The 25,347-nt window shown below is 35.7% G+C and overlaps 1 protein-coding gene across 5 annotated transcripts in view; it reads left to right on the top strand.

Moving 5' to 3' along the window:
* The window catches only part of RNGTT (RNA guanylyltransferase and 5'-phosphatase), a 355,704-nt gene extending 331,868 nt beyond the window's left edge, over positions 1–23,836 (top strand). For 4 of the 5 annotated variants that reach the window (XM_012523691.4, XM_058307139.1, XM_071218594.1 and 1 more), the window contains 2 exons: positions 19,698–19,821; positions 21,203–23,836. In XM_012523691.4, coding sequence (XP_012379145.3) covers positions 19,698–19,821; positions 21,203–21,360 — 282 coding nt within the window. In that variant the 3' untranslated portion in view covers positions 21,361–23,836. Of the gene's footprint in view, positions 1–8,894; positions 9,000–19,697; positions 19,822–21,202 lie in introns of those variants that run through there. The other variant, XM_071218595.1, reaches the window with a different exon arrangement.
* The last annotated feature ends 1,511 nt before the right edge of the window (positions 23,837–25,347 follow it).

The following is a 25,347-nucleotide window of genomic DNA, read 5'->3' as shown; positions in this document are numbered from 1 at the left end:
TGAGAGTGGTAACATCTGAACTGTGATGGCAAGGCAATTAAAGCAGTGATAATTTGGAGCCTCTGAGCACAGAAGTAGCATGAGGTGATCTTCCCTTGCTTTTGTGGCAACTGGCAGCTGGCAAGAAAAAAGCAGATAATGTAGTCTCAGCACATTGCTTTCCAACAAGCCATAATGTTCTCTAATTTTGAATAAACCCCAAAACAAACATCCTTTCTGTGATGTCATTTGACCATAGCAGACCCTCAAGTAGCAAGAATGCCATTGTCACAGCAGTCCACATCAGCAGAAGCAGTGGGGACTCAGAGTCACAGGTGTGCTTGCTTAAAAGTTGGCAAAGGTACAGCATGACTTTGGTAGGAGGGGAATTCTTCAAAGATTTACACATTGATTTCAAACAGTCATGGAGTTTAACTGACTTAGTCAAAATTAGAGGAAAATATTCTATAAACCACTGACAATTTTAAAAAAGCATTCCTGCCAAGAATACCTCTCACCTGATAAATTATTTTTATTAAACACCAAGATTGTGCTAGATGCATTTAGAGGAAGGGTGAAGAACCACTTAATTTATCCTGAGACTTAATTTCAAGTAGTATAGCACTGTAGCCCGTAAAATAATTTTCTTCCTAATAGGTAACATAGCTACCTTACTCATTCAGAATAGATCCTCAGAAGACTTAGTAAGAGAAGTTGAGTGGTGAAAATCCAAAGATGATTTTTTGTTTGCCCATGTAGTTTTGGTTTTTGTTCTTTATTCCCACCAGGAGACATTCCCATTATCCTCACCTAGACAGGACTAGAACAAAATCCTAAGGAGGCCAGGGGCATGGGGAGGAGGGAACTAAACAAGAAATTTAACCTGCTTCCAAATGTGATCTTCAGAAATTTTTATCTAAATGTAAATAATAGATATTAATAAGTATTTTTGTGCATTTTACTTACATGCAGAATTTACATGCAGAATTTACTTACATGCAGAATTCCATGCAGAGATCCTTTTTTTCTCAAGTTTGAAAATAAAAGCAGATAAATCAATTGCTGGGACAGAAAAGACTGCTTTAAATCACTATAGCTTACTAAAAATTTAAATAGCACTGATCATCAGTGAATATGATGATGTTTATTTGTTGACTGTAACTCAACTGAAAAGGACTTTTATCTCTATTTCACAGAGCTAGCTTAAAAAACTTAGAGCCTCCTTTGTCACTTCTACATCTTTTCCCTTCCTACTTTTGAGATTTCTTCCACTTTGTATAGCCTAACTTCTTTCCAGGTCTCTTTTATCCAAAATAGTATTAGCCAATTCATGGCATTTATGGCACATGGGTTTTTTCACATGTAGTCTGTTTCTTATCATTTGTTTTAGAGGATTATGTTACATTAAACTCACTATGATTTATGGAGTCCACTTGTCTCCTTTTGTTTGTGGTGACTACGGAGGATACTCCATTTTCCCAACTTTGGTTTAACTATTTAGGAGTGAATCATAAGGAAATTTTTCCTTTTCCTTTAGTATGTTGAATTTCCTAGGTATTACCAAATTACACAAATGAACTGTAGATCCATATACAACCTTGAAAGAATTAAACATTCTGATCTTCAATTTCTTCATTATTATGAAAAGGATAACAATGTATATAAAGACCTGCATGGTGCCAGCTACATACTGGGTGTTTAATAAGGAAAATATCTGAGTTAATAACTTTTAAAGTAAAGATGTCTGCTAAAACCTATAGTTTAGAATGTGTTACCAAATTAATGAATTCACTATTTCCCATGATTTTATGCCACCTCAATTGCATGAGTATTCACACACATTCATGTACAATAATTAGTAGAGATAATGAAAGGGGTAGAGGGCACTTGAATATTTCAAAAGAAAAGGTTTTGATTTTATGACCTCCATGTTTTATGACCTCCATGTTTACTGTCAGCTGCAAAATGTTTGATTCTGTGAAAGAGGTTATTGTGGTGTGTTTTGAAAAAAAAAATTTTTTTGAGGAAATGGGACACTTGATGCAGATAACTTATTGTAATCATTTTCAAACTTTGAACATATTCTGAGTGGTTTTTGATATTCAAAATCTCCAATACTTGGAGCCAATGAAGCAGATTTAAATAAATCCATCATCAGTGTCTTTCAAAGTACATAGAATAGAATGGAACCCTGGTGTTCTAACAGTGTTGATATCACTTTACATTTGCATAATGCCTTTATTAGTAACTCCAGGATTTCTTTCTCAAAGGAGAAGAAATATAGTTGTTGAGAAAGCATGTGAAAGAATGTTTTGTGAATGGCAAAGAGTGAAAGAATGGCTCCACAAGGCCAGTTTACAGATCCCGTGGTAGGAAGGTCTCAGTGAGAGTCTGCATCAGCTTGAGGTACAGACTTATAAGGAAGGAAGCTTTGGTTTCTCACCTGAGTCCTAGTAACCATTAAGAAGGTTATCACTAAATTAAGGAGTTCTTTGTACTTGATCTAATGATTTAAAGATGTGTGGGTCTGTGGGCTTTGGTGTCTGTAAGTGCTGCTAGAGGAAATTGAATTCTAGGAGAGGGACTTTACTCTAAAAATAATCAAAAGGGAAGAACCTCAGCATTATTGTTGATGTCCTGAATGGTGGCCAGAGAAGAAGAGAAATTCTCATTTATTATTGTAACATTTTGACTTACCGCCACATAACCACATAGATCTCTCAGAAGGACAGTTCTCTTGAGATCTCTATAAGAAGAGCATAGTTGCATAGCTGCGTTTAAAATGGGTGAAAGAAAGGAGGTTAAATATGTAAACAGCATGTGCTAATAAAGGACTCAGAAATGAACATTATTAGGTCCAAAGTGTTAGCAAGTCTTTGAAAGTAAATGAAGTAAATTTGAACCAGATATCGACATCTTAATGAATTGGCTTCACTCAAATATTATGTCAACTGTGTTGTGAACTTTGTTAAAAGTGGATATTTAGTGACCATTAAAATGATTTTAAATTAGGTATTTGTTACTGCCAGAAGTAAGTAGATGGGCCATTTATCAAATTGAGTATGACAAATATACTTTATGAATTATTTGCAGTGGTTGTGGGACAGGTATCTCAAAAAATGAGCAGCATCAAATGAGCCCGTGTGCTTAGAACAATTTAGAAAGAAAAACGTTTCAGATATGCATATTGAATCTTAGCCTCCTTTCCATATTAATGGTAAATTATATATCTTTCCTTGGTTTTATATCATTCTTATTATCCCAAGTATGCCATGAGTCTATGATCTGTTTATAAGTCAAACGGACAGGGAGCAAATATATTGTACCACAGTTTGGCTCTATATTAGTAAGCTATTACTATCATCCTCCCGTAGCAGGCAGAACTGCCTATTTTGTCCACATAACCTTTTCTTTTTGTTAGTCATGCCTATGGAAAGATTGTTCAATCCAGTCATGGCTTCTCATTTGGTCTAGGAATTAGACAAAAGCTGTGTAGCTGTGAAATGTAGTTCATTTAAAATTAACCTGTTCTAAATCCTTAATGATTGAGAATTATGACAACATGGATGAACCTTGAAGACATTATGTTGAGTGAAATAAGCCAGACACAAAAGGAAAAATATTGTGTGATCTTACTGTTATGAGCCAATTATAATAAGCAAACTCATAGTGTTCAAATCTAGAATATAGGTTACCAGAAAGTGGATTAGGTTTAGAGAATGGGGTTTGATGCTTGATTTGTCCAGAACTTCTATTCAGGCTGATGGTAAAGGTTTAGAAATGGATGATGGTAGCATATTATTGTGAGTATAATTAACAGCACTAATTGTGGTTAAAAGGGGAAACTTTAGGATGTATAATATATATTACTAGAATAAAAATGAAAAGATAAAACAGGACTGCACAACACAGTGAACCCTATTATAGACAGTGGGCTATAGTTAATAGTACAAGATGTTCTTTCATGAATTATAACAAATGTGTTATAGTAATACAGGTGGAAATGGGGGGAGGAGTATACTTACTGTAAATAATGGATGATAGAACTATTTTAATAATCTTTCATCAATTTTAACAGAGGTAACTACTGTTAAAAAAATAGTACAATTATTAAAAAGTGTTATCCACTGTAACAAATGCTGCACACCAGTGCAAGTTGTTGGTGATAGAGTGGTGTATGGGAATCCTGTAAGTTATGCTTGATCATTTTATAAATTCACAACTTCTCTAATCTGAAAAAAAAAATTTTAAAAAGCTGTGCAGCTGTGAAATGCAGCCATTTTTAAATTAGCTATTGTAAATTCTTAAGGATTGAGAAGTTCTGCAGTTTGGCATGACTTGTGTTTTGTACTGCAGCTGGAATAGCAAGCAGCAGTGATGATACAGGTCAGAATGCAGTGCATTTGGAAAAACAAGTTAAGGAAAAGAAACTTGACAGATATTGTGTTTGGTTCAAGCCAATATGCTATGCCCTTCTGCCTTTCATCAGTCACACACCACTTCATTTGCCACCCACAGTGGAAAGTAATACTTGGAAGTAATTGCTTTAATTACAGTTTATTACACAAGAAGTAAAGTCATTCACAAGTAGTCTACCTTTTTGCCTTCTTTAATACTTTTTCAACCTAGGGCTTAGATTCCTAGGGAAAAGGAAGGCATCATAGAGGTTTTTGATTCACAAAGACCTAGAATTTGAGCCTTGGTACAAAAACAAATTAACTCTGTATCCTTTTGCAACTTACTTAAGCTCTCTGGTCTTCAGTTGCCACATCTGGAAATCTCATAAGATTGCTATTCAGATTAAATAAGATACTGTATTTGAGAACCTAGTAGAGGTGCAATATGTTTCTCTGCCACTTAGTAGCTATGAGACCCTGGTCAAATTACTTAACTCCTATGTTTCTTTATCTGTAAAATGGGGATACTAATAATACCTACATCCTAAGTGTTATTGTGAGAATTAAATAAATTAAACCATGCAAAGCATGTATTACTGTACTCAATACCTAGTAGTACTCAGTAAGTATTAACCAGTCTGGTTTGATAGATGTTAATTAATCAAAAAAATAAATTTATATTTACAAATAATGATATGTAATGTAAAGTAAAATGTAGGCTGCTCTATGACAATTTATAAGAGCTGTAAAGATAAGCACAGGCTATGTCATTAAAGGCCTTGTAATGGGAAACCATAGGCAAGAGAATGACATGATTGGATACATATTCTTTAACTGGTGACTTTTTTGTTTTAATACAACTTTTAAAATTTACATGCAATAAATTCACTCTTTTTAGTGTACAGTTCTGTGAGTTGAGACAAATACATGTTGGCATAGAGCCACCACTAGAGTCAAGATACAGTACAGCTCCATCACTCTCCAGGAAAATCCCACATGCCACCCCTTGTAATCAACCACTATTCCCACTCCCAACTGTTGCAACCTATAATTTTGCTTTTTCAAGAAAGTCGTATAAATGGAATCATATAGTCTGTAGTCTTTTGAGTATGGCCTCTTTAATTTAGCATAATGCGTTTGAAATTCAGGGCTTTTTCCTCTTTGTTGCTAGATAGTATTCCATTATATAGCTGTGCCACAATTTGTTTATCTTTTTTACTAGTTGAAGGGCATTTGGGTTATTTCCAGTTTTAAGGTTTTTATGAATCAAATGACTATAAGTATATGTTTAACTTTATAAAGAACTGCCAAACTGTTTTCCAAAGTGGCTGTACCATTTTGCATTCATACCAGCAATTATAAAAGTTACTTTGCATCCTCTCCAGCACTTGATATTGTCCATGTTTTTTTCTATTTTAGTCATTCTAATAGAGGTGTAGTGGTATCTTATTGTGATTTTGATTTACTTTTCCCTAATGTCTAATGATGCTGAAAATATTTTCATATACTTATTTGCCATCCATATATCTTCTCTGATGAAGTGTCTGTCCAACTTTTTTGCCCATTTTTAAATTGGGTTGTTCATTTTATTATTACTGAGTTTTAAGCATTCTTTATATATTCCAAATATAAGTTGTCAGATATGTGATTTCCAAGATTTTATTCTAGTCTTGTCTTTTCATTCTCTTAACAGTAGCTTTAAGTAGACTATAACTTTTAAATTTTGGTGCAGCTAGTTTATCCATTTATTATTTTATGGATCATAATTTTGGTGATGTTTCTACAAAATCTTGCCTAATCTTAGGTCACAAAGATTTTCTTCTGTTTTGTAATATTAATAGAAGAGTTAGTTATAGTTTTAGGTTTTATGCTTAGGTCTATTTTCTATTTTGAATTTTTTGAGTAAAGTAAAAGATGTGGGTTGAGGTTCATTTTTTTGCCTATGGATATCCAATTGTTCTAGCACCGTTTGTTGAAAAGACTATCCTTTATCACATTACCTTTGCACTTTTGTCAAAAGTCAGTTGAGCATATATATGAATCTGTTTCCGAGTTATCTATTCTATTCCATTGATCTGTATGTCCCTCCTTTACCAGTATCACACTGCCTTGATTACTGTCTTTATACTAAATCTTAAAATCAGTTAGTGTCAGTTGTCCAACTTTGTTCTTTTTCAAACTTGTTCTACCTAGTCTCATTCCTTGGCCTTTCCATATAATTTTAGAATCAGGTAGTTTATAAATTTTTAATTGTGATTATGTGAAATCTATAGATCAGTTTGGGAAGAATTGACATTTTAAGACTATTGAATCTTCCAATCCATGAACACGATATATCTTTCCATTTATTTAGGTCCTCTTTGAATTCTTTCTTCTGTGTTTTATACTCATCAGCATACAGATCCTGTGCATATTTTTAAAGATTTATTCACAAGTATCTCATGGTTTTAATGCTATTATACTTTGTAATTTTAAATTCCCAGCTGTTCTTTGCTATTGTATAGAAATAAAATTGGTTCTTGTCTATTAACCTTGATTTCTGTGACCATGTTAAACTTACCTATTAATTCCAGGAGCTTCTTCATTCATTCCTTTTAGGTAAGTAATCGTGTTGTCTGAGAATAGAAGTAGTTTTATTTTTCCCTCTCCAATTTCTATGTCTTTTACTTCTTTTTCTCTTAAGCAAGAGAATTATTTGATTGGGTTCACATTTTACATCAATGTGGCTATGGTGTAATGACTTGATAGGATGGGGGGAAAGAAGCAAAAACTAATTTGGAATCTATTGCAGGAATCGAGAGACAGTAATGGCTTAGACTATGATAATGGCAGTAAAAGTGGGGACAAATAGACATATTCAGAATATTTTTTTAAGATAGAATTGGTAGGCCTGGTATTGGATTGGATATGAGGAAAAAGAAAAGGAAAAGGTTGAGCAAGAAACCCAGGTTTCTATCATGAGGAACTGAGTGCCATTTATTGAGATAGAGAAGACAAAAGAAGAAATAGATTTGGGGGAAAATGAAGAGTTGAGGTTTGAATATGTTGCATTGGAAAAGTCAATGAAACATTCAAATAAAGGCGTCAGTTAGACAGCTGACTATAGGTTGTAAGAGGAAGGGTTTGGGAGTGAGTCAGGTCTATGTGGTACACCTTCAATATTTTTCACCTCCATCAATAAAAATCAGGCCTTTGGGCACGCTGTTAATCATTGCCTGAAGTAATTGTGTGTGTAGGTCTCCAGACTTACTTTTCATCCCTCCCTCTCTCTCCCTCCTTCCTTCCTTCCTTCTTTCTTCCGAATATAAACTGGCTTCTTATCCTAATAGGAATCTCCTCAGATTATCCCACCTAAAACCAGATATCTTTCTTCCTGGTTTAGTCTCTATTCACTCTTTTCTTCATAGCACTTATCACAATTTATGATTATTTATTTGTTCATTGTCTTCCTTTCCCAGTAGACTGTACATTACAGAGGGCGGGGACTGTGTCTGTCTTGTTCACTATCGAGTACTACCAGTCCACAACCTTGTGCCTGGCACCTGCTCAATAATATTTGTTAGATGGGAGAAAGGATGGGTCTAGAACTCAGCAAAGATGAAAAGAGATAAAATTTAGGACTTATCGATGTATAGTTGGTATTGAAGGATTTAGAGATAAATGAGATTGCCTGGAGAATATGTATAGAGAAAGAAGAGTAAAGAGCTCAGTAACAAGACCTGAGGAACTTGCCAACTTGGAAGAGAAGAGGTCAGCAAAGAAGCCTGGGGAGGAATGGCAAATGATAGAAATGGAAAACAAAACTGTGTATCCTAGAAGCCAAGGAAAGAGAAGAGTTTCAAGGAGGCAGTTTTTAACTGTATTATAAGACAATGCTGAAAAGTCAAATAAGATAACTCACTGAATTTAGCAACACAGAGGTCACTGATGACTTTAGCACAAGTTTTACTGGGATATAGAAAGTGGAAGCCACACTGAAGTAAATTAAAGAATGAGGGTCATAGTAGTAAATGAAAAAGTGACCAAATACTCAGCTTTCAGATGCTTACCGTCCAGCAAAGCTGTCTCTTGGTTTAATTCTCTGTAGCAGCTAATACTCACATACCTATATTGGTATTAATAATTGAGAATTTTTATTAACTTGTCTTTTACCTAAAAACACTTCTGTTTTGATTATAGTGCTGGAGCTTAAAATAAGACCTTAAAATAAGGACAGATGAGGAACACTTGTTTCAAGAGGGTTTTGTGCCTTTAATACTTTCGAATCTTGCTTTGGTACCTCCACCATTCTTGGAACTGTCATAGGCAGGTATAAGGAGTTAGGTTGCCAGAAGCATGAACACACACTGCCTGCTGCAGGAACACCAAGTGCTGTGATCAAGTGAGGCCCACTATTATTGTGTTTTCATATGACTGGTTTTTTACGCTTACATGTGCATATGTCTTTGTACCCAATTTCAGCCAATATCTGAGCAGGGAAATGACCTTGTTTGTTTGATGCTATATTATTGTCCACAGAGTACCAGCCCCTGTAACAACTGGTAGGATATAAAATGGCACTGCAGCATTGGATTGTGAGACCTATATTTGAGACTTGGCTGTGCCACTTTTTAGCTCTGTGACTTTGGGTGAGTGAACTACTCTAAACCTTGGTCTCCAAGGCTGTAAAAGGGCAGTAATATAATTCCTACCTTATAAGATTGAAGTTCAGATTAAATTAGATTTTAATTTATATATCACTAACTATATAATGCCTGACATACGCTAAGTGTTCAATAAATAAATATTTATTTATGTAAAAATGAATCTCAGACAGTTCCAGAAAATAAAGAATTCTTTCCCTTTCCTATACATATTCTTCACTGTCAAAAGAGGAAATGTTGCTTTTAATCCTGTAATAGCAAAGACTAGTTAGTAGTGGCATTGCCTTCATCTTAGCCACCCAGAAATAGAGAGTACAAATGCAATATGTTCATTCATGTGATTCTTGCAGATATTTAAGCCTTACAACTTTGGAGTCTTTGGGGGGCCAGTGGTTGGGGAGGGTAGAAGGAAGGAAGGCAGAGAGGCTTAGAGATAATACTGACTTACTTTACTTATCCAGCCATCAAAAGTACAAATATTTATTCATCAGTTATAACAAATGTGCCACAATATTGTAAAGTGTTATTAATAGGGGAAGATGAGGGAGGATGTTGTATGAGAATCCCTTATACTTTCAATGTAACTTTTCTGTAATCTATAACCTCTTAAAAAGTAAAGTTTATTTTATGAAAAAACATTTTTTTAAGTACAAACTGGTTTAAAAACTGAGTTCCATAAATCTCTTGAATTCAGTAAACATTTTTCCTGATGGTCTGCTCTAGCCTGAGGACTGTGCAGACAAGGAGACATGAATTAGGAGTACCTATTTTCATGATCCAGATCAAAGTGAACGAAATTAACTTGGTAGAAATTCTCATTCTGTCACATGATCTGGTTTCTGCTTCTCGAACAAAGTTTTCACTACTGTAGTTGGTTTCCACTAAGTGCTAGATATAAACCTATGGGTAGGTCTAGAGACTAGGATCTGGGAATGAAATAAAAAGACTTAGGGCAGAGGCTCCTAAACTCTCTAGGTTAATGGTGCCTCATACACATCACCTCTAAGTCAGAAGAAATACCTAACAGTTCCATTTATTAAGTAGATAGATCCAGATAACTTAATAAATGTTTATGTTCCAACAACTTAGTACAGGTTAAGGGCTACATAACTTCTCAAACTTTGGAATCAGTTTGGACACCACCACCACTCCCATTTCCTAGTCCACATTGATTTTTCACATGATACTAGGTTTTTATCACAGTAACTGCTGAAAACTCAGTTTTGCAAAGTTATGATGCCATATAAAGAAATCTAGTATTGAAACTTTTAACTCCCTCCAACTAGTAGTTTATATGCCCAACACAGATGTTATTGTTTTTCCCTCAAATATGTAAAATATCTCTCAGCACTCCTGAATCCCCTTGAGCTTACTGCAGTACCCTGGGGTGTCTGTGGGCTTAAGACCTTATTCCAAGACTTTGTTTTCACTTTAAATATTTATTTCTTCATACCTTTTTGTACTTCCACATTTGAAGCCAACCTGATCAACCTGATGTTCATCTTTTATGAAGTATGGTTTATTTAAGGAATTCTTTATTATTAAAAATTATGAAAGTTATGCATATGTGCAGTAGAAAATTTGGAAAATACAGTAAAACAGAAAAAATTAAAGTCACTCCTAATTACACTGTCCAGCAATAACCACTACTATATGTTTCTGTGCAGTTATTTTATATTAAGATTTGCTATATTTTGAGTACCTATGACTAATCCAATTTTATTAGCACATAATAATTTGTATTTTATAATAGTATAAATTTCATACCCTGCAGTTGTGACTTGTCTGTAATGACCTTTAGGATAAATAAAAGAGTTTAGTTGCTTGCTTCTTACTTGGCTACTTTCACTATTTGAATGCCTGATTGAAGGGCTTAAAGACCCTACCATTCATAGAGGAGACTCCTGCTGCTGTGTTTCTAACCCAGCAAATGCAAAGTGTGTTATTTACACAGCAGTTCTTCATTACTGAGGTACAAACACCAATAGATTTTAATGGAGGAGTGTTTTTAAGGTGATAGGTCTAGCATATTTTTAAAAAGGGTGATTTATCAAGTGCTTTACTTCCTCCAAAGATGGATACACTTTCTAAAAGTACTATGTCCCAGCTATCATGTAGTGTAATAATATGTCTAAGCGATTATCTAATAATTCAGATTTAAGCTGTTCATATTGTCCTGACACCACATGGAAAACTTTTATAATTCCATTTTATTTCTGATTTGTTTTCTTTCTCTGCCTTTATTAAATAATTACTAAGAAATTGAAGTTATTTATATGAAAATAGGGTTTTTGAGTTCATCAACTCATTATGTTTTAAAAATCTATTTTCTATCATACTACAAGGCAGAACTTGAGTGATCAAAAAGTAGAATTACTACTTCAGAAAAAAAAAAATGGCCAACTTAGTTTAACTCCAGATAGAAATTCACAAAAGGTAGAGTATCCAGCACATACTCATATTTATTGTCTCAGTCATTCTCTTCCTCCTCCTCCCTCTGATTCTCTCTCTTTCTCTTTTTCTTTCTCTTGCCCCCTCAATAATTTAAGTTTGACCAAAAGAGTGGTAGCAATACTTTCTTAGTATATCCTGGACTGTCAGAGAATAATTTTGTTCTTAAAAATCCTTGGTTAAAAGGACCTCATAGAGGGAAGCAGACTGGGCCCAATGGATAGAGCATCCGCCTACCACATGGGAGGTCCACGGTTCAAACCCCGGGCCTCCTTGACCCATGTGGAGCTGGCCCATGTGCAGTGCTGATACACGCAAGGAGTGCCATGCCATGCAGGGTGTCCCCCGCATAGGGGAGCCCCACACGCAAGGAGTGTGCCCCGTAAGGAGAGCCGCCCAGCGTGAAAGAAAGTGCAGCCTGCCCAAGAATGGCGCCACACACACGGAGAGCTGACACAACAAGATGACACAACAAAAAAAGAAATACAGATTCCCGGTGCTGCTAATAAGGATAGAGGCTGTCACAGAAAAACACACAGTGATTGGACACAGAGAGCAGACAACTGGGGGGAAGGGAGAGAAATAAATAAAAAATAAATCTTTAAAAAGAAAAAAAAAAAGGACCTCATAGAGAAATGACTGATTCTAGGACTGGATAGGACTGGGATAGGGAAAATACGAAATGAGCCTGAAGTTTCTTCTGATGCTTTAAAAAAATGAAAGAAAAAAAGAAGTGAGAGCATGTCAGAAGAGCACTGGAGCCAACCTAAATAGCTGTGAGTCCACACTAATATAAATATGAAATTAAGTAAATAAATAAAAAATAGGAGATAAGGAGCATATCTTCTTATGAAAGAATTCCAGCTAATAAATGTAGAAGGAATAGAGTGAATAGAAAATTCCATTAGAACATCAGAGTAACTGCTGCAAGCAAGATTCATGGATAGATGCTAACTTTAATGAGCAAAACTTTAAGAAGAAACAAGATACGTGCATAGTCTCAAAATAGCTCTGCATTTTATTAACTTCTCATCGTTTTAGTAAATGTCCACAAATTCCTTGATATTCTTCTTTCCAGGAATTGGAGCTTTATTCACCTCTTCTTGAGTGTTGATGGACGTAGTGACTCACAATTAACCAATATAGTATGGAAGGGGAAAATGTAATAACTCACAGTGGAGGAATTTGGCAGACACCACCTTAACCCAATGATCAAGATTAACATCAGCAGTAATGAATCATGTTGATGTCATATAACCTCAGATATGACAAAATGAGAACGGCACTTTGCCTCTGTGGTGTTCTTCCCCCAAATCCATAATAACTCAGTCTAATCTTGAGAAAAACATCAGAAAAATCCAAATTGAGGAGCATTCCACTAAATATCTGACAAATACTCTTCAAAAAATGTCGAGGAGAGACTGAGAAACCATCACAGATTGGAAAATACTAAGGGGACATGACAACTAAATACAATGTGATTTCCTTAAATGGATCCTGAAACAGATAAAGACATGAGTGGGGAAACAGATAGGCTGAATGAAGTCTATAGTTAGGTGGTAGTATTGTACCATTGTTAGTTTCCTGAGAGTTGGTAAATGTACCATGATATGTAAGATAACATGAGGAGAACCTGGGTGAAGGGTATACAGGAATTCTCTGTACTATCTGTACATCTCTTCTATAAATCTAAAATTATTTAAAAATTAAAGTACAAAAAAAAAAGCCTCCTTGGTGGTTTTCTCAGTCTAATGATATTTCTTATTTTAAAATGTCTTTAGAGCAAATTAGTTCAGAGAAATTCCCTCCCCCATATCCTTGTACAATCACTCTTTAAAGAATGGTGAGATCTTATCTATAGATAACAAAACTAAACTCTTATGGAGCACAAACAGTAAATTCCAGAGGTTTTGTCCCATCACTAAAAACAGAAATGCATCTTTACCTGTTGTGTGCAGGTCATTTCAGCCATAACAATTGTATACTTTTTGTGACTTGGCAGTGTGTTGGCACTTAGGTTACAAAAAGTATTCTATAGGGAAGCGGACTTGGCCCAGTGGTTAGGGCGTCCATCTACCACATGGGAGGTCCACGGTTCAAACCCCAGGCCTCCTTGACCCATGTGGAGCTAGCCCACGCGCAGTGCTGATGTGCACAAGGAGTGCCGTGCCATGCAGGGGTGTCCTCCACGTAGGGGATCCCCACGTGCAAGGAGTGCACCCCGTAAGGAGAGCCGCCCAGCACAAAAGAAAGTGCAGCCTGCCGCACACACGGCGAGCTGACACAACAAGATGATGCAACAAAAAGAAACACAGATTCCCATGCTGCTGACAACAACAGAAGCGGACAAAGAAAAAGACACAGCAAATAGACACAGAGAACAGACAACTGGGTCGGGGGGGAAGGGGAGAGAAATAAATAATATAAATAAATCTTTAAAAAAAAATTCTATAGAAAAGGGGCAAGAGTGGCACAATTTACATTCTACTTGCCTCTGTCATGGGCCCTCCATTCTAAGAATTATCTTCGAGTTGCTAATTTGAAATCTTCAGAGGTACTTAAACCATTTTAATTTAACTATCTCTTAATCCCAGAGTATTGGTAGATCCAAATAGTGTGAAAATGGGGTGCTTAATAATAAGTATGCATGAAAAAGTATTTTTCAATATAGAACTACACCATATATTGCTCTTCACTATTTTTTTTTTTCAAAATCAGAAAAATTGCATTGATTCGATGTAGTTTTGGGTACAGATATGAATCCTGATTTATCAATATTTTATTCTTATTACTTTCAAGCTCTCAAGTCAAACTGGGATAACAGAGGTGATTATAGAATTAAACAGTAATGGATCAGATGGCCCAAGTAATTGGGGGGAGAGCTGGGGGGGTCAGTTGAATATGGGAGAATGTCAGGTATACGTTTGAAGCTATAATGTTGAAAAACTCTTTAGAAAATATAATAAAAGATTACATGTTTAAGGTGCTTAAGAGTGGGGGCATCTGGTACAGGGGTAAGTTTCTAGGGAGTGTGCTCATTTTGTCATAGTGTGTTATATCATTGGGTGGAGACCCATACAATGAGTGTGAATGGGGAGACCTAATGTTCCCAAATAGAGAGAATTGTGTCTATCGAGAGAATAAATGGTTCCCAGTTAGTTAGAGCAGTCTAGTATATCAAGCCCTCAGCATTGTTACAGTATCTGTATATCTGATCACTCAAGTAGTGAAGATTGATTGTCACTGTGGGCCCTGAGGGGAGAGGAAGAGAGATATAGAATAGATGGAAGCAGGACAACTGGGGGACAATGGAAGTGCTCCACTCGATAATGCAATAATGGATATAGGCATGTTAACTTACACCAGAAGTGTATAAAAGTCTATAAGCTAAAATGTAAACCATAATGTAAAACATAAGGAAGCTAAAAATTCAGAAATGTGTACAGTCTAAAATATAAATAATGTAAACCAAAACGGAACCATGTTTGATAGCTATGTTTCAAAATCTGTACATCAGCTGCAGCAAATATAACATGAACATGTAAAAAGATCATTGCTGGAGAAAGGGGAAGAGGGTTTGATGTTGGATATAAGGGAGTCCCCTATATTGTGTATGTGATTTACTGTGATCTAAAACTTTTTTGAAGACAAAAATTAAAAATTGGAGGAAAAGAAAGGATGTAGATACTGAGGAAGAAATGAAAGAAAGTGCCTGGCTTCTGTACATACAGGGCAACACCTATTACAGTGATGAAAGGCAAAATGTCAAAAACAAAGTTTTATGATATTTTTCATTTTTTAAATACACCAATTTATTTTTACTTTATTTTGGTATTTCTAAATTATTATTATTCTATTTCTAAACTTCAAACCCATCACTATATTTCAGTTTCCTATTAATTGAATTTGGCAATATATTAGGCTTCATTGTTGAAAAAGTTTTGGACCACGGAGAGGTACAACTATGGCAGGGAAGGAACACTGGTGTGGGGTGTTATTGATGGGGGGGGGGCACATCAGTGGGGGGGGAGTTCTCCAAGGCATGTATATAGGGCACGTAAAAATGTTCTAATATATGTTGGGTGTTTTTATAGTAGTTACAGTTACAAACGTCAACTGAGGGAATGCTGAGTTCCTACCCAGTGGAGTTCTAGCACATTCCCCAATGGAACAACAATAATCCCCCAAATGGAACAGCAGAAACCAACAAGGAAGGATGGTCCAATAATGAGCCCTTGATACTGATGACTATGCTTATGAGCCTGTATGCCTGAAATATAAACTAGGCCTAAAGCCACAGGGTACCTAAGAGTTACCTCCTGAGAGCCTCCATGTTGCTCACATGTGGCCACTCTCTAAGCCAAACTCAGCATGTAAATGTATTACCTTCCCCCCAGCATGGGACATTACTCCTGGGGATGAGCCTCCCTGGCACCAAGGGATTACTACCAATCACTAACCAGTGATGTAACTAGAAAGAGACCTTGAATAAAAAGGTCAACTCAGACCAGCAGAATATCTCAGCCTACATGTTGGATCAAGTGTTAAAAACTGCTTTTTTACCTTGAATAAAAGAGGAAAATGGCAAAGACAAATGACTTTATATGACTAAGAGTCTTCCAAAAAGAGTTCGGAGATCATCAGAGGGGTCACATTTACACACATCTCAGCAGGACCCCAGAGAGAGACAAAGTAGATACAACCCTAGGTGCTGGTTCTCCTGAAAGCTGTGGAGATCCAAAGGGTATATGGTCATGGCAGATGTATTTGGAGTTCTGTGTCATGTCAGAGAGCCCCACTTAGGAATTTGTGCTCCTGAGTGTGATGGAGCTGGACTTACATGTGACCTTCCTACACATGCCTCTTCTGTCACTTTTACTGAACCTGTGGTTGGCGCTAGGGATGGTGCATACTCAGGGACTTGAATCTCTGGACTGCCCATGTGCCAGCTGGGCCCTGAGCCTTAGCAGAGTTGTGACTCCTATTCTCTGGTTCATTGGACTTACCCAGGTCAGCTAACAGGGAGGTGGAGATGGTCAACCACCACACCAGGGAATCAAGAGTGCCAACAACTGCAAGCAGAGGAATTGCATCCATCATCCATGTGGAATCTAAGTCCTATCTTGATCCAGAGGTGGAGTGGTCATCACCATCCCAGGGTCCACAGAATGGAGGAATAAAATATGAATTAGAGTGGATTTACTGATATTCTACTATAAAACTATTGTGACTAGTAATAGAAGAAATTGTAGCATTGAAGTGGAGAAAGTGGCCACAGTAGTTGCAGAGGGCAGAGAGAGGGAAGAGGAGATGCGATGTGGGGCATTTTTGGGACTTGGAGTTGTCCTAAATGATATTGCAGGGTCAGATGCTGGACTTTATATATCCTGCCATAACCCACTGAATGCACTGGGGGAGAGTGTGAACTACAGGGTAAACTATTATCTATGTGGTACAGCAGTGCTCCAAAATGTGTTCACTGAGTGCAGTGAGTGTGCCACGATGATGTAGGAGGTTGTTGGTGTGGGAGGAGTGGGGGGGGCAGGTATACAGAAACCTCTTATAATTTCTTAAAAATTATTTATTTATTTATTTTATTTCTCTACCCTTCCCCCACCCCCCAGTTGTCTGTTCTCTTTGTCTATTTGCTGCGTGTTCTTTGTCGGCTTCTGTTCTTGTCAGCAGCACGGGAATCTGTGTTTCTTTTTGTTGCATCGTCTTGTTTCAGCTCTCCGTGTGTGTGGCGCCATTCCTGGGCAGGCTGAACTTTCTTTCACGCTGGGTGGCTCTTCTTACAGGGCGTACTCCTTGCGCATGGGGCTCCCCTACGCACGGGGACACCCCTGCATGGCACGGCACTCCTTGTGCACATCAGCACTGCACGTGGGCCAGCTCCACACTGGTCAAGGAGGCCTGGGGCTTGAACCACAGACCTCCCATGTGGTAGATGGATGCCCTAACCACTGGGCCAAGTCTGCTTCCCCTCTTATAATTTTTAATGTAACATTTTTTGTGTGATGTATATATCTTCAAAAAAATACAATTTACAAAAATGATGGGGTGGGGAGTGGGGTATATGGGAACCTCTTATGTTTTTTGTTTTTTAATGTTTTATAATGGTCTTTGTGATCTATTAACTTTAATTTTTAAAAAGTGTAAAAAAATGAATTAGTAATGTATAATTGACTGGTGGTGATTATTGTCATAGTAACAATTTAGAATTTAGATGCTAAAATTTCTTCCCTGTATGCCAGTCATTCTCTTGATCTATTAGTGAAAACTGTCTTAGTTTGTACACATGTATAAGGTATTATCTTTATCAATTAAATATATTTTACCACCTAACAAACGAGTAACCTACAATATTTCTATCTTGGAAATATAATTGGTGTAATCAATGAAGAATGATAGACTGTTTTTGAACATGAAAGTACATTTAGGTTAGTACAGTGGCAGGTGCATACATTTTCTGGAAAGTTCATTCTCCCAGATTGCTAATGCATGGCCAAGCAGATACACAGATAGTTAATAATACTGCTTAATTGCTGTAGTCAGATTGAACAACACATAATTTATAGCAATTCTGAAACTGGGAACACAAGAAAAACTATATGATAAAGACTAAAATTTCTAGTCAGTAAAAATATAAACTGCATGTTATTGACTAGCAAGCCATTCTTAAACATGCATATTACACAATTTTCTTGACATTTGTTTTCAAAGTACACCTTTTTATCATCATGGTTTTTCTATTGAAATTTACTTATAAAGTTTTTTTAATAAGTAATGTTTCATTTCCTAAATTTATATTCAATTAACAATTTTATTGTTTATCTACTATGTGCTAGGTACTTTTATTTATTATTCTTCCAGTAACCCAGTAAATTAGTAACCTCCTTTGCCCATTTTAGAAATTAGGAAATGGAAACTCTGAAAGGTTTAGAAACATATCTCTGTTAGATCCTACATATGATATAACATAAATGTGGTTTCCTAACTGAATGGGTTGCCTTATACTTAGATATAGATAATGTATAAAAAGTAAAAGGAAGCAGATCCCTAGGGGTGAAGAGAAGAGAGTTGAGGCTAGGATAATGAAAATCTAAGAATAAATTTAGCAGGTTTATGAAATGGAACATCACTTTTTTGGGTAGGTCTAGTTCCAGTTCAATCTAGTGTAATACTGATTAAGGGAAAAGGAATACAATTAGAAAGTTTTCATGAAGACATACACTTGTCTAATCTTTGAATTGAAAGCATCTTTTAAAATTGCTTCCCTTCTTATTCCTAGGTGGTAGTGAATATATGGGTAGAAAAATGAGAGCATTTCAAATAATGCTAATGAAGTTAAATGATTGCAATCTACCATATTGTGAGGAAAAGTTGTTAGCTGTGAAAGATGAGGGCAGAATTAAAATATTACCATGACTGGCATTTGATTCGAAAACTGCAAAGATAAGCTTAGGTTCCTACTTATGAAAACCATCCTCATAGTGCAATGAAATATCTTTTCAAAGGTTTTATAGTTACCATGGATACCTGTGAGTTTTGATAAAGTAAATTGTAATCCGTATTCATTCATCTAAGGTGAAGTAACCAGAACCCACCCAAATGAAGTCTAAGATAGCTTCATCTCTAAATCCATGCTTGTTTGTAGATGGAAAGGGTAAATATAAATAGATTCAAGATTAAGTTTTTGGTTAATTATCATTGCCTGAAAAGCAAAATATTTAAAACATACATTGTTTGAATTCCTTTTTAAGTGTACTTTTTCTTTTAACTAGAAAAAGGAATTCCATAGGTTTTAATGTAAGAATTTAGGTGATAAAAATGCCACCTTAGGTTGAAACCTAAGCAAGATATTCAATTTTTAAAAGCCAGTAGAACACAGATAATATTGAAGACATTGTCCCCATGGCAACATATTTACATTTGGCCTAGAAGTGACTGTTTTCTGCTTAGCTTCGTTTAATTGTATATTGACAGCCATTTGCAAGACATTTATTTATAAATGTCTGATAAATGAGCATATATACAAGGGAATGCACACCATATCCTTAAGGTTGATTAGACACAAGACTACAAAAAGCTCTGCATGAAGTGTTACTGAGGTGTTGGGGTAACGGTGGCTCGCACTCCCACAGTATTTCCTAATGTGCCTGTCATGGTAGAAGCACAATGCCTTTTGAATGATTTAACCATTTTTCTCAATTCTCTTTTAAAACAGGTGACAAAAGAACTAAAACAGTATGACAATAAAATTATAGAATGTAAATTTGAGAATAACAGTTGGGTCTTCATGAGACAGAGAACAGACAAAAGTTTTCCTAATGCCTACAACACTGCTATGGGTGAGTATGACAACCTGACAGTGTTTGTTAACATTTTTAAAAACAAGTTAATGTGTTAGCACCAAAATGCACTGTCTTTTGTTCTGCTTGTTGGGGAATGGAGTATAAGTATTTGGACCTTATACTTGTTTAATGGGAAAGGTGTATCAAATACGTACCGGACACCAGTCCCGTTACATGTTCTCCTTTCTAGACAGAGGACTTGTGCCAATACACCTAAGAGAGAAGTTGAAAGGCCAGGATGATGGACTGTACAAAGTTGAATTTGTTGAACAACAACAACAAAACCCATGATAATTTCAGAGCTTTTCAAAACTACAAAAACTATTGTTTGCCAGATGGTAAAAGACAAAATTAGCAGAGGAAAATGTAATTTCCAGCTCCTAAAATAGCTTTACAAACAATGGAGAACAAAGTAAATGAAAGCTATTTTTAAAAAAAGGAAAACCTGCTATGCTATGCTTCGGAGTTTTCTTTGGGTACAATATGAATACTTTGGGAATTTAAAATAGTGAATTTCTTTCATTGGGATCAACATAGATTAATTGAAATTTATAAGATATACTACTGCTAGTAGCAGTTGTTGCTCTGGATTTTATTTTTAGTGGACTTGACAAAATACTTAAAAAGCATATTTAAAGGTTAATGGAATTACATACTTTTGGAGTGCTCAGTAGGTAATGATGATGATTATAAGATAAGCATATGAGAAAATATAGAAAATGCCATTTAAAAGGTACTGTGGTATATTTTGGGATTCTTATTGGAACTGGTAACCATGATAAGACAAGATGAATTCATTTGAAAAGAAGGAATAATTAAGCCAGTATCCTTTCTTTATATAGGTAAATATAAGTTAAAGGTCTGGTACTAAATTTTGATCACTTAAGAAAGACACTTTATTTTTTAGGTAATTTTTGTTATAAAATCTTACTCCAAATAAGTTATTAAAATAGAATAATACTGTCTTCCAGCTGCAGTGAAAACTCACTTTTCAATGGGAATGGTGACTGGTGCTGTTTGATGTTTCACACGATTTCTGTAAAAATTTTGTCTGATTGTGGACTATGTACTACTTACTGTGTTAAATTAAAATCCCATAAAAACTGCTTTGGAAGGAAAGAAAAACCATAGTAAAGATATGCTTATAACCCAAATACTTAGTTTATTTAAAATTAAAAGTACAGAGTAGCCACTGAAAACATTTTGGGAATGGAGGAGGGAGGAGACAAATTTAATCTGAAGCATGTCGCCCAAATCTGTAAAATGGAAATGTTTGGCTTATTGGAATGAAAACCTTTCCCCTTTTCTCATAGGCTTGTGTTGAGTTAGCTGGCTTAATTAACCCTCATATGAGACGCATGTCTCCCTTTGTCCACAGCTGTGTGCAACAGCATCTCAAACCCTGTCACCAAGGAGATGCTGTTTGAGTTCATCGACAGATGTACAGCAGCTTCTCAAGGACAGAAGCGAAAGCATCATCTGGATCCTGACACAGAGCTTATGCCACCACCGCCTCCAAAAAGACCACGCCCTTGACCTAAGACCAACCTCTAATGTCAGGGTTAAGAGGAAAAATGAGAAAAAGTGCTGTTGCCCCATTTTTGCTGTCAGAGAAATGAAAAAAAGAGTGGCTTGCTGTTGATACCCATTTTAATTTTTTTTTAAACGAAAAGGTATTGTAGCCAGCATGTAAATATTTGATGCATTTGTTTCCTCAGTGCTATAGTACATTATGGACTTAAACCTTTTCCTTTATATCCGATTAACTCAGCCTTACCTTACGGAATCTGAAGATTGAAATATCCAAATGTTCAGACAAGATTAAAATCAACGAAAAAGAGGCCTTGTTTATATATTGATAATGTTCACCTTTAATTTATGAAGTTAGCAATCTGGAACTGTGAGAGCATAGAACACTGTATTTTTTAGAAGTTGTTTTTCCAACTCTGGTAAATTTTCCTTTTGAAAACTTTAAGCTTTGGCATTAAGCATTCTAGCTATCATTTATCATGGATTTCCTACATTTCTGAGATTCCTATATTAAAAACAAATGATGAAAGTTGTTAAATATTGTAGTATATTAAATAACTTGGTCTGGTTTATAGTGTTTTAAGAATCTTTTTTGGAAATGTAAAAGAAAAAATTAAAAAGTAAAGCTCCATGTTTGTGAATTGCATCCTTTCTAAAGGAAGTAAATTGAGTATTTTCATCTATTTCTCTTGTTTGAACTACATCAAATACCCAGTGTGTCCATTCTGGCAGTGGTTTTGCGTTACCTCTTAGAATTTGTATATGCACCACCAAATCCTTTATGTGTGGTTCACCTGGGAGACTTTTTTTTTTTAATGTCAGGGCTACTTCTGCTTTGTCTCAGTGGTATCAGCACGTTGTAAATTACATTAAAACACACAACTCACTGTGATCTGTAAGAGTGATAGCAAATGCAATGATATTGTGTTAGTTCCTGCTAACAAACCAATGAAGGGAAATGTCAGCTGACTCCTTTGATTAGAAGGTAATGTTAGAGGAACAGAATGTTGTCACTAGAAAATTGTCTCTCATTGCTTAAATGCCGAGGCAAAAAGTAGACATTTGTGTGAACTAAATATCAAGGAAACCAAGACAATTTATTTTCAAAGTCAGAACTGTATCTGTATTGTATTCTGAGAATGTTATTTCTCTTACATACCTGAATTTTAAAATGTTTAGATAATGGATTTAAAGAACAGCTAATTGGTTGTCTGCCCTTCTTGAGAAACTATGTTCTGACTGGTTTGTGAAGGAACTTATAATTAGCCAATTAGAGGCAAATGTATTTATTTTTAGAGGTACAGCTTTTAAATATAAGTATTTAAAACAAATTTTCTTGATCTGAATTTTATATATGTATACATATGTATATGCATATATATGTGACTATATGCAGCTGTGTATTTTCTTCTCATATAGTCAGAATGAAAATCCAAATTATCTATTAGACTGACAGAATTTCTATATGATATAGCACAGATTAACCAAAAATGTATTTATATTTACCTAAGTTTTAATGTTTTTAAACAAAGTTTTCTCCTGCTATGCTTTTCTGTATAAAATACTAGTGTTTGGCGTGGGTTTTTTCATTTGTTGTCCCCCAGTTACGTAATGTATAGTGAATTTATTCAAAATTCCATTTTAGTATTTGTTTCTTAGAGTGCTTTCGTGTGTTTGGGCGCTAAAGGGATGAAAACACCAGACAGCACAGTGATTGTTGAAAGAGGGAAATTTCTCAAGTTTCCATAGTATCGTTTACAAAGTGAATTTAAAAAAAATAAAAAATCTCCCATGCAACTCCAAATAGTCTAGTGTCTACTTCACAAGGCTTAGTGACTCTTTTCACACAGTATGTTGTTTTTTTCCCCAGTCTGAATAAAGGCAGAACCCTTTTGCAAATATAAGAGCAAGCTTTTGCCAGCAATCTTTAATAGAGTTAAAATATTTATGGTAATTGTAACCTTTTAAATGAGTTGTGTGAAAAGAGCATCTCATTTTTATTAAACCCAAATAGTTTCTCCTTGTCTTTGTGCATTTTAGTGGAACTTAATTTTCTTAATTTATCCTTTCCTTTGAATTTCAGTGTAGTATAATAGTCTCCCTTTATTATTAGATCCCATTTAGCCCCTGAACACACTACTATCTTGAGCATCACTAAAAGTCATATCTAGAAGGTCAGGGGGGAAATCTAGAGACAGGATTTGAGACATCATTGAGGAAATGCTTTCTTTCTCAGCCCACTTCAAAATACCTCTTTTCTGAGACTGAACTTTCATAGACAAGAATAAGAAAACTGCTTTCCAGCATTATCACATGTAAAAAGCTATTGGTTTATGTTTGGAAAAGGTGTGGATGACTCTACTGCCTGACTGGTTACATTTACATTTGCTTTCCGTGAAATGCTCAGAAAATGTCAAGACATTCCTTCTCTAATTGTGTGTCAGTACATATTGTAATAAAACTACTGATTTAAAATCAGAAAGTGTATCTATTCTGTGTTGCTGGTAATGCCTTTGTGTCCCTTTATTTTACTAATGCCTTTGTGGCCCTTCTATTGCCAGCATCAGATCTTACTGCTGTCAGCTGGGACCCAACACAATTTATCTGTTTTTTGCACTTTAGAGATTAATATAAAGACTTGGAAAGACCTCTATTATTCTTCCTGAGACACCAAGAAATTTGATTGACCTGGAGGAGAGAGGATGTATTTTTGTATTTTGCACCTTTTATTTTTGGAGTGTAGGGAGGAAGTAGGGGAAAGCACATCTTTATATGATGTTTATAACATCTATTCATCCATCTCATCTTAGCAGTCTACTGTATGAGTAGATATCCCGTTCATTATTTTGAATGCAATGCAAAAAAAGAGTACCAAACTGTAAATATTCTTGAAATGATAAAATAACGAACTACTACATTTTTTTTTGTTGGGTATGAATTTGCCATCTTTAAACACTTACATGTAAATAGATCTTTCTGGCCAAAAAACCTTGAAAGTTAAAAACCAAAATATACTCCTAACTGGGGAAAAAAGTGATGTGGTGGAGAAAGCCCAGGGCTGGACGCAGATACCACATCTTGGCTCTGCCTCTCACTGGTTCTCTGGTCTCTCTGAAACTCACTTCTTTCATCTATAAAATGCTGAGATTGGACCACATGATCAAAAAGATTACCTTTCCAGGTCTAACATGATGATTCTTGTGTGAAAGCCAGTGATTTGTAAGTACCTAATAATGGCAATATTACCACAATTTAATATTCACCAAGCACCAAGACAATACCTACACAACAGCCTATGTGGGCAGGTACCATTATATCCCCATGTTGTACGAGAGGAACTTGAGACTCAGAAGTTAAGTAACTTACTCAAGGTAACTTAACTAGTAAGTTGTGGAGCTGAGAATTTTCTGATTCTTAAATTATTGTACAATACTATTCTGTAGACTTTGTTACATTCCTGAAGCGGATAACTGCTTCCTAACAAGGATCCTAAACTACTTAAGTAGTTTTGTTGGTGCTGACAGTGATAGGCTTCAAGTTCAAGCATTTCAATATAAGGAGATGAAGTTGGGAGCAGCAAAGTAAATACATTTTTAGGACTTTATTTAACTACTTATTTAACAATATTTAAGTGTCACTGATGCAAAGCCAAAAAGGGACACTTAATATTCTCACTAAGATTTGTAAGTTCTAAAGATGTAATTAAGGGGAAAAATAAGAGAATAAATAACACATTGACCCATCATTTTCCTGATTGTGTCAACTGCTGATGCTTTGCCAGGTCACTGTCAGCCTTGGTTAATCCAGATGAGCCCCTCCCCAGCCACTTTCTCTGACTCTGAGATCAGGTGACCGCTGTGCATGATGACCAAGAGGCAGGGGTGGTAGAAGGGACTCAAAGAAGGGGCCAACCCTGTCTTATATTTCAAAAAATTAGTACATGAATCTGGGGTTACCAACTATTCATTTTACTATGTAAGGGCCTTTTTAAAA

The sequence above is a fragment of the Dasypus novemcinctus genome, chromosome 11 (genome assembly GCF_030445035.2).
Source record: "Dasypus novemcinctus isolate mDasNov1 chromosome 11, mDasNov1.1.hap2, whole genome shotgun sequence".
NCBI lineage: Eukaryota > Metazoa > Chordata > Mammalia > Cingulata > Dasypodidae > Dasypus > Dasypus novemcinctus.
This window is presented reverse-complemented; position numbering and strand designations above follow the sequence as displayed.